This window comes from Papilio machaon, chromosome 5, assembly GCF_912999745.1.
Source record: "Papilio machaon chromosome 5, ilPapMach1.1, whole genome shotgun sequence".
In the NCBI taxonomy this organism is placed as follows: Eukaryota; Metazoa; Arthropoda; class Insecta; order Lepidoptera; family Papilionidae; genus Papilio; species Papilio machaon.
In genome coordinates, this window is record NC_059990.1 from 1,498,857 (window position 1) to 1,514,775 (window position 15,919).

The 15,919-nt window shown below is 31.9% G+C and overlaps 1 protein-coding gene across 1 annotated transcript in view; it reads left to right on the forward strand.

Annotated features, from left to right (window-relative positions):
• Window positions 1–15,919, forward strand: part of LOC106715650 (SH3 and multiple ankyrin repeat domains protein 3) — a 124,997-nt gene that overhangs the window by 57,401 nt on the left and 51,677 nt on the right. The window contains exons 2-3 of the mRNA XM_045677975.1: window positions 8,957–9,116; window positions 13,444–13,461. Of these exons, the coding sequence (XP_045533931.1) occupies window positions 8,970–9,116; window positions 13,444–13,461 (165 nt within the window). The 5' untranslated portion in view covers window positions 8,957–8,969. The remainder of the gene's footprint in view (window positions 1–8,956; window positions 9,117–13,443; window positions 13,462–15,919) is intronic.

Genomic DNA, 15,919 nt, shown 5'->3' on the forward strand with positions numbered 1-15,919 from the left:
AATCATTTAAGGAATCTCATTAAAGCTGTTGTGATTTTGCTTTGTTAAGAGTGACTATCCACTCTAGACACATGTGATTTCCACGATTAAATTTGGAGCTTCAATTATCGGCACTAAAAAGTGGGTCAATTACGTACTAGATCAGAATAGAGCAGAAAGTAAAAAATAGTCTTCTTTCTAAGTAATCAGCTATAGTAACTGTGTGTCGTTATAATTAACTATAACTTAAATAATTACAGCTTATGCAGTTTTATACATTATAATGCATATTGAATAAATTAATATAATGCTTTTATTTTGTCACACAGTTTTATGTTACAAGCTCAATGGGTTAGTTTACGGTAAAGTTAATAATGATTTCTCTTGTAACGGCAAATAACTATAATTGGTCAATCGTAATAATTTTATTTCTTCTTACTTAATTATGGTTTTTGTAGGTCATAAAAGTAGGGTAAAAATCATTTAATGTTATAACTTAAATTATACGCATTTTAATCGATTCGTTCTATGTTATATTAAAATACAACAATCACATACAAACTTTATAGCAGCTCGTAATTTCGCACGAGACCCTGCGCCAAAATTTAGATAACGCCACACACAAGATGATTCGGGGGTGAGGCACACCCTTCCGCCTGTTTTTCTCCGCTCGTTGTCAACCCATAAGACATGCATTTTCAGCCAGTCGAATATGAGTATGTAGTAATGATTTTGATACGAAATTATTGTCATAAGTTCAAGTTTGTTTTACACCTTATACCATACCATACCACGTCGCTACTTAACATCAGACTTTACGCTTTAGCACTAGGCTTTGTATGATGCAAATGAGATTAAATCTGCGTAACTTGCATATTATTATTACGCAAATTTAAAGTTATTTAAACACTTAGTAAGCGTTTGAAATCAAGTAACATTTAATATATGCAATTTGATACTTACATAAGTAGAAACAAAACTAGTATAATGTGTATGTTTTCGTCAGTTTCCAAATTAACTTGTAGGTTGTACTTCCTGTAGTACGATCAGGCCCTGTCCCACCCACACCGTACGGGCGGGAATGCTGGGCCACTGAATTAGCGTGTTCTTATGAAACAGTAACGTCTTTTAAATGTTGAGACTTCGTAATGCGGTACATATATCTTCGTAATCATTACGTAATAAATCATTGCAATGTATTAGTTTTTCTTTTTTTTTTTTTTTTTTAGTGGGCGGCGCTGTGCCGCCCTCTCGTTCCCCTAACATGGTCGAAGTCAGGGACCTGGGGTGCGGGATATTCTTTATTTCTTTATTTATAATTTAAGACCAATTACATAAAACTTAAACTAATATCACATTCGTTTCCTTAATGCTACTTAACTACTGTAAAATTTAAAAAGTTCCAATAATAATGATAATATCTATTTACATTTTAAAAACTTAATTTACTAATAATATAAAATAAAACCACTAAAATACTACAATTAAGATATCTATATACAATTTAAAAATTAGTCTTACTTTTAAATTGTTGTCAACATTGTGGAAATTTCGATAGCATGTAGTATGTAGCTAGCTACATTTGTATCGTTTTAATATTGAAAGGCTTAACATAAATCATTTTTTGACATAGTATTATTAACAGTAACACATTTTGCAAGTCTAGTCGTAACGAGCGGCGGAAAACGATAAAAATTTTCATCAATTTTGTCTCTGTACTTAAGTTGTTTAAAGAATAAGTTATTACCAGTTTTATTAATAACAACATCTTGACATTTTGCATAATATCTTGTTCGGAATTTTATGTTAATTTTCGGTACAAAATTTTATCCCTTTTTTTTAATTTAAAATGTGTTCAGTTTTTTAAATTTTCACGTGATTTCTTTTTACGTAAAATACATTATGACAAGGTCGTGGTGAATGGAAATCCGTAATATCTTTCTATTAACGTGAAATATGTAATAAAATTAAAGTTTTACAATAATAAAAAGTCGATTTGGATTCCAACAGAATTATCGAATTTATATTGCATTTCATATTTTCTTTCATATCATCTACACTATTGAAAAATTAATTTTGATTTTTTTGTTGACTCGATAATATTTATTAAGGCGGTCAGGTACCACTTACAAACCGATCCATATGTACAAATTCTTCGGACAACGGACACGGTTTTTATTCAAAGATACTGACGGCAATAAGTGGCTGATCTGAAAATTTCTAATGCTTCGATTTGGTTGAAAAAACAATTGACATGTCTATTTTTGGAATTTCCTTAGATTTCTGCTTTAAAGTACAATACTTTTTGTGACCCGTAAAGAGCGTCTAAACTAGTGTTGAACTAAACCAATTTATTTTAATCGAACTTACTTAACTTCTTATATTTTTTATTGCCTCATCATTCGATTCGCCGCAATTGATATAAAGTATGAAGGAAAATGTTAGTGAATATATTTTTTAACGAAGCTTATGTCTATATTTTCAAGCTTATACCGATCATGAGAATTCGTTTTGTTGTCTTTTCCCATTATTCCAAAGGTCGGTAAACTCGAAATTTTTTTGTGGATAAATTAACGTTAACACATTTTCCTTTTCAGTTTTTTCCTCAGTTTTTTGCGAAACTCATGGACTTCAACGTTTCATTATGGTTTTGTCCTGAATATTCTAACAAAGAGAAACAAAAACAACAATATTTTTCAAACATATTTGTCACTTTACAACATAACGACTCAAAATAATTACTCGCCACTCGGACGCCTTTTGAAAGACTGTTTCAAAGAATGTTTTCACCGCGACTGTACCGCACTGGGCCGTTTGTTGACGTAACAATTTTAACGCTCTGCGGCGTAAAAAAGTATAATTCTAGCTCTTATCTGCCTTATTTGTTTTTGTAGTAGCTACGACTTGATATGTTTTCTTATTAAAGTTAAGGCATGACAATTTTACATGCTTGATTAACAACATAACGTTACTTTGTAAATAAAATAGTAGTTTTTTTCCTTTTAAACTCATTTAATGATATGGTTCACTATTGTTTTTTTTAACGTCTTCAGCCAACCTGAGGTTTATTTTTATATTTATTTTATTTAATGTGGTTACGTCCATTTATTCAACAATTCACACATTGACCCATCGAGTTTTAATAAAATTAAAAGGTAAGCTTTAACAAAAACGTTGCCGATGCGCGGGTGACATTCGCAAAGGTTTTGTCCGTTTAATAATTCATAACAATCCATAATAGTACTTTTCAAATTATGTACATATTTATAAATAAAAATTCCTATACATTATGTTGAAATAGATGGATATTTTTATAACTTTTATACAGCAATATCAAAAAATATTTCACAAATACACTAGTAGTACAACTAAAGCATATAAGGTAAACTATTTTATACGAGTACATTGTCATAAATCAACTCTCGTGTGGCAATCAAAAGAGCCGATGTCGATATTTTTTTGTTTCTGTTCAGGGATTCACATTAAGTTTTATTTATTATAAATGAAACGACGTTCAACAAGCGCGGAGATTCTAGGAATTTTTATCCTGTGCAGTACATAAATTGCTGCTTATTCCTTTTGTTTAAGAAAAAGGAATATTTATACTCGAATCTGATTTTAGAAGCTTTAATTTAGTTTATTGTTTTGTTACATTGTTTTCTTATTAAGTTTGGGCTCGGGCTCGTTTCACGAGGTGTTTGCCTTTATTTTTGTAATTGTTGATTCCTTTAATTAACATGAAAATAATAAAAACTGGTTTTTTAAAAAGTTTTTCTTTCAATTATTTTTTATACTGCTAATGAATAAAAAAAGGTGTTCGCAATATTTTCCTTAGTTTAATAATTCTTGCTATTAGTAATAAATTAAGCAGAAATTAAGTTAAAAAGTAGTATTTATGCTGATATTATTTAAAAAAGAATAAATGACTCTAACGTAATATTACTTAAAGGAATACTTTTTATTATTATTACTTCTACGTATTATTTCACTACACCGCCGGTATTATTTTTCCAAGAAGATCTTGGAAAAATAATGAAACTGCGTTTCTCAAGATAATCCAATAATGATAATTTAACTTAATACAAGTAGAAGCGAGTTTTGTTAAGTATTCGAATAAAATAATATTCGATACAGAAACGTGAGAACTGAGAAAGGTTAGGACCTTGCGCCCTGACCATTAGACACTCGTTCGTGCAACAATGGAAATAAATTGTATTGCGAACAGGTTCTTTGTTATTCTTCAACGCAATTAACAATTTAATTATTTTCGCTCTTGTCGAGAGGCTCAAATGGTGAGCCATTTCGCGAATCGTTAAGGAAATTGGATTCAAGATAGGTTTTTAGAGATGTCAATGACGTTTTACAAAGTAGAATATACTAGCGTTTACCCGCGACTCCGTCCGCGCGGAATAAAAAAATGCACACAGATAAAAAAGTTCCTATGTCCGTCTCCTGGTTCTAAGCTACCTGCCCACCAATTTTCAGTCAAATCGATTCAGCCGTTCTTGAGTTATAAATAGTGTAACTAACACGACTTTCTTTTATATATATAGATTTTATTATTATTTAACTCGGTAACTAAGTTAGGGGAAGATAAGTAACAAGGTTTATTTATAATAAGTGCTTTTTTGCAATTTTTATATCTATAAACAATGGCTGAAAAATGTAATAAACTTTATAAACTACCAGCGATTCTTTTATGGAAAAAATTGCATCTATCTAATTCCCAATTAATTAATTATAGTCATTAAAATGGGGCAATTTAACAGAGATTCAATGAAGCATCTCAGTGGAAATTGCATACTCAATATTTAATTGCAAGCGACCTTTAGATAGCAATTAATTAACCCAAATACAAAGTAAACGACTTCTGTTATCTTAAACGCGGGTTCAAAACACTTATAATTGTAACTGGTTTACAGGCAAGCGATAAGCTGAACAACAGTGCAAAGTGTGCTGGAAAATTAACGAAAACAATTGGCAAATAAATATAAGAATACGCCCTAGAAAAGATAACACAATGTAACCTTAACTATCACACATAAATACAGGACCTTCGTAACTCGCAGGGAAAATCAGTCTGGCGCCCCTAAATAATATTAGGTTCATTTGTTAGCGCTCCCTGGGCCCGGCGCTCGGGTGCCCTGCACCCTTTGCACTTCCAAGTTAAAGCGGCCATGCATTAACATATTCAATTGAGTAAATAAGAATATAAATGGTACAAAAGCGCTAAAACTATCTGTATATGCCAACAAAACTACATCTGTACGAGTACGTTGCCGGTTCCCTAAAAAATGAACAGTGCGCGTCTCACACTGCTCTAAAAAACTTTTTGATAACGAATTGTCCCATTTGGTTCTGTGGCAGTATTGATAATATATTTTATACAAGTGACCTAAATGGCCTATTCTCAGTTCACATCTGTAATTTTACTTTATCTGTTGCTGATATTAAAACGGAAAATATTTTCTTTGTTTTAATTAAAATTTTAACTTTCTCATTATTTTGCTTTTGGCATCACATGGCAGGTTAATAATAACAAATAGAACAGTATCATATCATTTTCTAATTTATATCAAAATGCTCATTAATATTTCAATACCAGGTTAATATAATTCAATTCTGTTTGTACTTGAACTTTTCAGACGAGGTCGGACCTAGAGGGTATTTGGTCGTACCTAGGACAAATTTGATTTAGAAAAATGGAAATACTAGACTGATACCAATGTCAAGAATAATTGAATTACTTTGAAGTGATTTTATTGCCATAAAGTGCATTTCAATTGCAGAAACACATGAATCATTAAGCTAACAATTGTTATATGAATAACATGGAATGGAAATCATCATCAGCTCACTATACGTCCCCACTAAGAGGCTCGGAGTCTACCCCAAGTTAGGGGTGACTAGGCCATAGTCAACCACGCTGGCCAAGTGCGGGTTGGTTGACTTCACACATATCATTGAATTTCTTCTCAGATATGTGCAGCATCACGATGTTTTCCTTCACCATAAGAACGCCTGGTAAATGTACACATGTAAATCGAAAATCGCAAAACACATTGGTACATGGCGGGATTCGAACCTAGGACCTGCAGATTGCAAGTCAAGTGCTTAACCCCTGAGTCACCGACGCTCTTATGGAACTATAACACGGAATGGAAATAATCAAAACATATTAGGAAGGCTTGCAATCAACAATTTAAGGAAGCAAAACATATATTTAATCGCGGAAATCATTCTATTTTTAAATTAACTTTTTAATTGCGTGCAAGTATTCAATTCCGACATAAGTCATACGACTGGCGTTTTCATGCAATACGAAGAAAAATAAGCATGAATAATAAGGATAAGATTGAAACAGGAAAATAAATGTAAAACACGTATTTTAGCTATAAAATTTTATTATCTATATCTATTTTACTTGCGATTAATGTATGTACTACCTATGGTATAGTCTTTTTCAAATATCTTTGCGGACCAAGGTCCTACCAACTACACCTAAATTTGTGTTCTACGCAGCGACTTGCGTGATGTTAAAAGTTGCTTAGATATCTGAAAACTATAATATAATGTTATGAATTTGTAGTTACAATAGTATTGATTCAAATTAAAGTTAACATAACACAAGCAAGATATTTTACGACGTAGACAATTCGACGTCAGTAGAAAATAAAAACAGGTTTGCAAGGTCGCAGAATACATTTTTCTAGATAGCTTGAATCGGGTTAATTGCCCATTTTAAGTCTGTGACTACATCGTGACAGTAAAAAACCTAATAGGTTTCAAATTATAGCTGAACGTTGAGCTGCTTCAGATGAACCGCTTGCTAATTACACAATATTAAATCGCATTTGTAGATCTGGATTTTTTAAGGAGTTACGTAACTTTTAACTTACTTATATAATATGGTAAATGTTTTTTCTATTTAATACTAGTCTTATGTGTTTGATTACTTCTGATAAGAGCTTGTTGGCAGCTGTTGATTTAAAAATAAATAACAACAGTAACAGTAAGTCAATGCTCATTCCGCGATTAATACCTTTTGTGTTAATCCAAAAAGTACGAATAATTGGAATCCTATAATTAAATATGCATCTTAATGTGCTTATTTGTACCTTAGTTCATTAATTGCATTTAAAAATCACAGCTATTTTAACTTAAAATGCATTTAGTGTTAGCCCGTAACACCAGTTCAAATGTTAACTTAATCTTGAACGATTTAAGCGCAACATAAGTCAACATTGGACGCCATCTGGCGACGTACCTGCACACCGGACCGGGTAAATATTTGAACTAGTGTTCAATAGACGTGGAGTGCATTGCGTTCTGTTATAAACTTGCATCATGTCTTATTTGAGAACCAGATTCCATAGTAATAAATAGGCTTGATCTTTTACAGTTTATACCAATTTTGGTTTACATTAAGTGTTAAAACATTTGTGCGCCTTTTAAACCCTGCGCTTTCATCTCCTATCGAATTGATACTGCTTACTAAGATATTTTTGACGTAATCTTTGTTTTGTTATTCTTACCGTCTATGGTTAGACTGTGTATTTTATAGTAACGTACAATTCAATTATGATGTAATCACACAATCCATCTATCTTCTGCATCTGATTTTCCTGTATTTTGTTATTTGATAGATTAAATGTTCCAATGCAGAAAACTTCTGCAACAGCATCAATCACAACGAACTACAGTAAACAAGTTGCTACCGCAACAAAGCAACTGCTATCAATTCGTACATCTTTATGACAGTTGTAATTAAGCGCAAACATTATTTGACCCTAATTGTTTTGCGGTACGCTTGTTTATTGCTATGTTTGTCAATTTGTATCACTATCTAAACGATAACCTATTTAATTAATAATTTAAATTGTTTTATCTTTACTACCAAACTGACTTCTTAGTTGATTTTATCAAACTATGCTACATAATTGTGCAATATCTATAGTTAAAAACATTTGCATTGCAATTGTTTTTCCAGACTAAAGTCTTCTGATAAATATTTTTTTTACTTACTTAAAACGCCATCTGTCGTCTATATATAAAAACATGTAAGTGACACGAAAACATAAGCATAAGTTTATGTTGTACACTAATTATGAGCGTAGTTAAAAAGCTTTAGACACTCACACCGTTATGATAGGCACAAGCTCAGGTGTTCCTCGTGTTATGATGATAAGTTATCTCTCAAAGATTACGTTACCTGTTTCCCAGATAACAGCTTGGAATGCTAGAGTTCAAACTGATAAGAAACTTTGAAGATCATTTTTCTTATGTCTATTATTTTTGTGCCTTTTTCATATTTTGTGTATTAATCATGTTTTGGAACTTCGTAATACGGTTTACTACCTCCTTTGAAAATGCTCGTGAGGATTAAGTATTGTTTTAAAGTAGGTATGTTAAAATTTGTAATTTCACATCGTTTAAATTCCAACGATACTTATGTAAATCAACAGTTCCATTGTGTTAAGTCAATAACCTCTTTTTTTCCGTCGAATTAGAGTTGATTAGCGCCACACAAACAATGCCATATTTGGTATTTCGTTCAGAATATTTTCTATTCCATTCCCGATAAGGTAATGGCAGCCATCTTTTATTTGCGAACTCACGCGCCTGTTTCCCGAAGGCGCGATTTGATAAACGTTTAGCGCCATTCGCTGCTGAATTCGTAATTCAAACTTCAGAGAAATGTAGCCGGATGGCGACATGACTCCGAGCTGTATCAACAGAATATATAACTTTTTTATCCATAGACAACTGTCAATGCTATAAATGAATGACTTCATGAATTTATGAAAGAAATTCCACCTGATCGTTCATCTTTTACTTGATTTAATGGTGTACAATTTATTAAAGTCCGATTTCATCTAATGGTATTCGATTTTACTATTTAATTATCGATAATAATTGCAAGGCAAAAGAAAAAGTTTAAAAGAAAATGTGCTTATTGTTTTTTTTTTGTCACCAGATGGCGTAGCGTAATGGAGGGGGAGTGCTCGGAGGGCGGGGAGGGGTGGCTGCTGGTGCGCGTGCACGTGCCTGAGCTCAACGTACAGAAGAGCCTGCAGTTCCCAAGGGACCAGCTCGTCTGGGACGTCAAGCAGCAGTGCCTCGCCGCTTTGCCCAAGGTCTGTAGTCTACCCTACCTTATCCCACTAGTGTAATCTTATGATGTTATATCGCAATGCATGCTGATCATTAGATGAGTAGTTAGGAAAATACATACGAATAAAAAAATCTAATACAATTAAAAATCAAAAGAAGACCACAATAGTATGAGATTTTACAAATATTTACCTTGGCAACAGACGTAGGTCATAACACTTCCGTCATAAGGAATTAAAGTCCTGGCTCTGTGTAAGCAATAAATCTCGCTCATAGCGAGTTCCCGCGGGCGACCGGCAGCCGAGCACTATTTCTAGACATAATCTAGGCAATGGCTATGGCGCAGGCGCTTAGTCTATTTATAGACGAAGACTAACAAAGCCTACGCACTGCTTAACAACAAGAAAAGGTTATTTACTTGTAAATTATTAATAAAACAAGGTTATTTATAAGTTGTTAATTTAATAAGATGGTCTTAGAAGAACAAAGTTATTAGTTTACCATTTCCAAATCTGAGAATCGAAATTAAATATGATACAATATAACTTTTGAATACATTAAGATATGATTCAGACACTTTGTTTTATCTCTAACGAACTAGGTTGTTACGCATATTTTTTTGATGAAATTGTGTGATGGAACCTGCTATAGATATAAAAAATTGTAGAATAAATTATTGGAAATTCTGCATTCATTCTATGTAGGTCGAGAAATCGGTCTGCAGACTGATATTAATTGAATGAATGAATGAATCACTTAAACAAATTATATGAGGCAAGTAATCAGGTGATCGTAATGTGTATGCTGCTGGTGAAGAGATCGGCCAGATTCATGAGTTACAAACGTCTGACTTTACCTTATACCGCAATTTACGGCTGTATAAAAAAAGGTTTACGTGGATACCCGCATACTTTAAAACCTGTAAATTTGCACCGTCTCCATAAACTCACTATAAAACTTATATATTTATTGTCTTCGATGTCTTGTGAAAAATGCATTATGGAAATCGAGAGTTAAAACTTACGTGGCTAAATAAATTGATTACTACTTCAATATGTTAAAGAGTAAGGTAAAAAAACTGTCCCGTAGAAGTGGTGATTAAATATGTCAAAACAACCCTTTTTGGTAAATAATAATATTAAAATAAGAAAAATGTAAGCAATGGTCGCAAATTCGCGTCACATCCGACTGCCACGTCTTTAGATTTAAGTATCTATGTAGGCCTGGCGATTTATACATATTTGCTAATGAAATAAACATATTCCGTGATAAATAATAAAATTATTACAAGTCGTACGAATTTGTAAGAAACAAGATTGAGATGACTTGATTAATTTTATAAGATATGGATAAGATACTTCTCAAAAATACAGCTCATATTATTAATCAAACTTGAAGATGTATTGAACAAATTTGTAGTGGTGAAACTTATCTCGTAAGTTTACTTTCGATTTATAGGCGAATGCAGCTGGTATAAGGGCAGTTGTTTATAAACTTGAAAGAATTTTAAGAATTATTAATCTGTTCTCGCTTCCTCGACCACTTTTCTCGTCCGTGCAGAATTTTTATGAGCTACGAAATGTCGCCTGCAAACCTTTCATTTCTGGTATGTAAGTTTTATTTTACAAAAACTTAAGTAATTTCAATTTCAATACTATATTATAGTTGACTACAATGTCTTTCATATGACTTTAAATCTCTTATCATTAAAACTATATCATTTATATTTAACTACGTTAAAATTCCATTTGATTTGCAACATAAAGAATTGCTTAAATTGATATATATAGCTAAAGCTCCTACAAAATCAATTCCATTATACACCGAGTTGATTTCCAATCTCGATGGATCTCGACATCGTAATGCAAATATTGAAAACGTATGCGGTGACGGCTCTCCATTATTTGTCACCAGTTTAATTCCACGTAGAAATGATGCTTGCAAATAATTAAATTTAAAACGATTGTAATTAAGATTTTTGAATACATATTGGATTTTTCAAGCACTACAAAATGACTATTATAATTTCTCGGAGTACTTTAGTACGCATATGCATGCATTAAACTAAAACATTGCATTTTATACTTTACGTGATATTAAAACGTAATAAGAATAGAAAGTGCAAATTCTTATGCAGTTGTCTGTACCTTTGTAATAAACCAAAAACATAATTTAAATAATAAAGCTGTGATTTCATAAGAGAACCAGCATTTCATTATGACGTGCTTCCGTTGTTAGAGCTCGCCCACGCTGCGTGGGCGTGGGCGACACGCTGGGACACGTAAATCGCAATAAAGGCTGCATTAAACCATCACCTGTCTGCAGAACAGCAGTAGGCGATAAAGCATACGAATGCTTTAGTTATTTTTAGCTGTCAACAATTATGACTTCTGCTTTCTGCTACTGGCATTGAATGGAAATTGAAAAGTTACGAAAGATAATATTAAACAAATAATCTAAGTAAATCTATTTTTTTTTTGTTATTTTTAATAAAAATAAAGGTTACTCACATATATAATTAAATTTATAAATAAATGTTTTTAATTAACTTCAAAAAGGCGAAGATTCTCAATAAGTATGTCTGATTTTTATTTTTAAATTTATCATTACTGTACTCATACTAGGCGTTAAATGATCGTTTCATGTAAAAATAAGATATTATTTTAAAACGAGTCACTTTAAAAATATTACAGTCTAATTTTATTCCAAAGTCATTTTGTACTTACTACCTTATTAAGCAATGCGATTAACATCTGTGTAGGTTTTTTATGTTGGTATCATATTTTGGGTGATGACATAATCATGGAACAATCGAAATTCAAAATATATTGTTTTACATATTACTTCATAAAACTGTATAAAATAAACAGTAAAATCCTTTCTAGAATGAATATTTAGTGTGCATTTTTCTACCTGACTTTAATAGACTTCGGTTATACGCAGTTCACATGACAGCCGTGAGTTTTTTTATGTTTTAATCGTGCGTTGTAAAAAAGAATAATCCACTAATATATTTATTATAAGGTAATAAAAATATTATATTTACTTCCATCGTCGTGTTTAACGTGTTTTTTTAAGTATGTAGCAATATTATTTTAATAAATGATGTGTAGGATTGTAATGTAAACCTAAACAAGTAAAAGAATCAATAAATGAAATTAAGTAATACACATGATGTTAAAACCGAAAATAGGGAGACTCACACCACAGATTTAATTAATATTGCATATGTATATAATTAATTTTATGCCTCAATTATAATATCAAATATCTTTACTCAACGTTAACCAAGTTGAATATCAGCTGTCAAGGTTCCATATTTAAATGTCAAAAGTGTACACGTCGGCGTCGATCTATCCCCGTAGATCTCGGAAAAATGGTCCGTCGGCCAGTACGATAAAAACCAGTTCTCACATACCGTTAGCTGGAAGTTTCTTAAATGCCTCACATATGCTGGACGTAGGTACTCGAAACACTAACTAGTCTTATGCTACTGCATTCGGTTGATATACCATTACTAAGGTTAAGAGTAAGCATAGAAGCGATTACATTTCTATAAATAATTAAATATGAATAGAGTAATTTTTAGATATAAAATTGTGATAAAATTGTAAGAAAAGTTTTAATTAAAATGCTCGGTGAAGTTCGTACTCCAATCATGAAAATATATTCTGCTTCCCTTAAGCATTTTGTGAACTTATAATCCTGCGGATTTAAAAAGTTCTCAAGGTAAGGACTATTTACCAGGAAGTAACTCTCATTTTCATTGAATGCATTGTAAAGCGACTTCAAATCATAGCTTAACCTAACAACGTCGTTTTTACCTTTTCCGTAAGGCGGACGGTCCACTAATTTTCAATCCTGTGACATATTGCAACTCATCTGTAGTTCCTTCGTATCTATGTTGCGAATCTCTATGGGCGTCGTTAATCACCTGAGTATGAGTATTCCCGCCGCTAGTTTTCCTCCTTTTCTTATAAAAAAAATTACCACTACTGAGTTACATGTGCTTATTTTAGTTGTAGTACACATACAGTACATAACTAACAGTTAATAGGTATCTTAACACTATCAGCAATGCTTCCTAGTAATATTACCTACATATATTCTATTGTTATCAATTGTCATTTGATATATATATATATATAGATAAAGAACGAAAAACAGGAATAAAAAGTACATATGTAATGAAATTTAATGTAAAATCGACATTTGTACATAAGGAACTAATTTATTTATTAAAAATATTTATTTATTTAAAATTGTATTTAATAGTGTAAGTTATATGTTATGTAGTACCTAATATAATATATATGTATATTGTTTTCGGTGGTGCGGCGCCAACCTCAGGTGGCCACTTGGTACAGGGTACGTGTCATTTTTACTGCAATATTGTGTATACGCTTGCGCATTACCTTTTTATATACCTGCATGAATCAGTCATGATTCAATATAAAATGCTGGTACCTCTCATATGTAAAGCATGATTATGTTAATCACTGCATGGTCTATTAGTCAATTTGGAACCAACTTTATACGACCGGTTGGCTGTAATAATCACCTCATCGGTAAAGTAAACCTACTTAAAGCTGGGCCATGGCATGAATATATAATCTGTGGCATTGACGTATCACAAAACATTCGAATAAAAATGTTCCTTTGCAAATGCGGTGTCGTATTAGCTTCACTGTGGGTTTCCAACTCTCGAAACATCTTATCATCTCTATTTTTCCAATGAAAATGAGAGATATGTTTTTGTACATTTGTTTCGGCAGTTGAAACGCTCTGTTAGTTTTATATGTTCGATGTTAATGTTACTTTTCCAATTGTACCCCTTGTAACGATTGTGTATTTTTTACTTTATATAATACAAGCTGTAGCCCGCGCGTTATTACAAAAAGCCTAAAACATTCCCGCGTGCATCTAGCTTCCCATCAAAATCGGTCCAGCCGGCCTTGCGGACAGTCGGACAAACAGTCAAAATGGTTTTTACTTATCATCAACACAAATACATCGTGCGTGCGAAACACGATTTTTTCTATAAAACACTTCAGCTTTCAGCAAAAAGTAAAGGAAGTTCTATAAATTGAATTAGTAACTATTTTTAAAGTTGTCATATTGTTTAACTTGTACAACAAATAGGCTAAATATTGTTACACTGAGTACGGTTTTCCATTACGTTATCTAAAGTTCATCGCAGTAATGACACGGTGACTCAAACCAACTCATAATTATTAACACAAGGTTTTATCTGAACGTTAATTTCCATACGCACTACATTAATAAACATTAAATGTGTCAGTTTTTTTTAGTAAAATGAGAGAGTTGGTAATATTGAATTCGAATATAGGAACACACACAAGCAGACACACACAGAAACTTTGAAATCAACACTCTCCCTCTGTGTCTATAATACTTTAATGATTTTATAATTATTTTCTTCCCTTTGATTTAATCACAATGTGGAAAATCCGGAAATATAACGTAGAAATTACTCATTATAGATAAGTCTGGCATGACGAAAACATCAAGCCATCCGAGCGCGGCTCAGTGATGGCCTAGATATGGGAAGCCTTACTCTATACTCTTTCCCCGCTTCCCTAACGTGGAACTATTCTTTTGTGCTCTTTACTATTTCCCTAGTTTTCATATTTTCAAAGCGAATACTTCTCTGAGCTGCGCAAATGGAATTGAAAATGGAACTGTATTGCACAGACTAAAAACCATTTTTATCTTTTAATATTACATAGTTATGAATATTATTTTTGGTTTCTTTCATTGTTATTAAAATATACGTCTTAGATAATGGAAATCAAAACAATTTGACGTTTCTATGAGGTTTAGATTTTCTATGATAATTTTATTACTTTATTAAGGAATAACACTTTTTTTTCTTGCGTAATTTGTCGTAATTCGTATATACCGGTATTTAAACAAAAGAACTGTGAAATTGAAAATATCCCGTTACAAATAAATTCTAGTGTTAACATTGATATATTTTAAAAGCTACAAATCCAGAATACCAAATTAAAAGTCAAAATCAGTGAGATAAATTATTCTAATTATTTACATAAGAAAGCTGTGCGCCATTTTTCCACGTCTTTATTGCCGATGCTCCGTGAATCGAAATGTCGAACGAGAGCACAAGTTAAATATTATTAAAAAATAGACAAGTTGAATGCACAGAGTATATAATATTGCATAGCAGTACCTGTAAAACAGTAGTTTTACAATTAACATATATTTACATTAACTTGGAGACTAAGATTTTATGCAGCTGTCAAGGAATCTCGACTAGTTCGCTAGGAAGCACAGACTCATTATAAATTCTTGTTTCGAACACAGACTAATTTGAGTCTATGTACTCTATGGTTCGTTGTCATAATTTAATTTTGTAGCATTCCAAAGAATAGTTGAATTTCAAAACTAGTCTTTGGTTTTATTTCGATTTATTTAATAAGCTTCGAATACCGATTTAATACGTTCACATTTTCAGTCAAGTAAAAATGCCTTACAATTTTATAAATCCACTGCGTCAACCTTTCTCTTTATTCCTACTGATTGATTCTTAGAATCGAAATTTCTTCTCACGACCCGATTTATTTAATTCGAAGGCCGATTGCCTTAACGAACGTTACACGAAATTGATCAGAATATTAAATATATTTAGTTTATTCAGACGTTATACACGCTATTGGTAAATGTACTTAATTTTTATTAAAGGTCAATGTGTAGGTTTATTTGTCTATCTTAATATTTGGCCATTTTAACTTTGATTATGTCCTAAAGATTAAGATTGTCTTTATGTGGTTACAATTTTCTATTT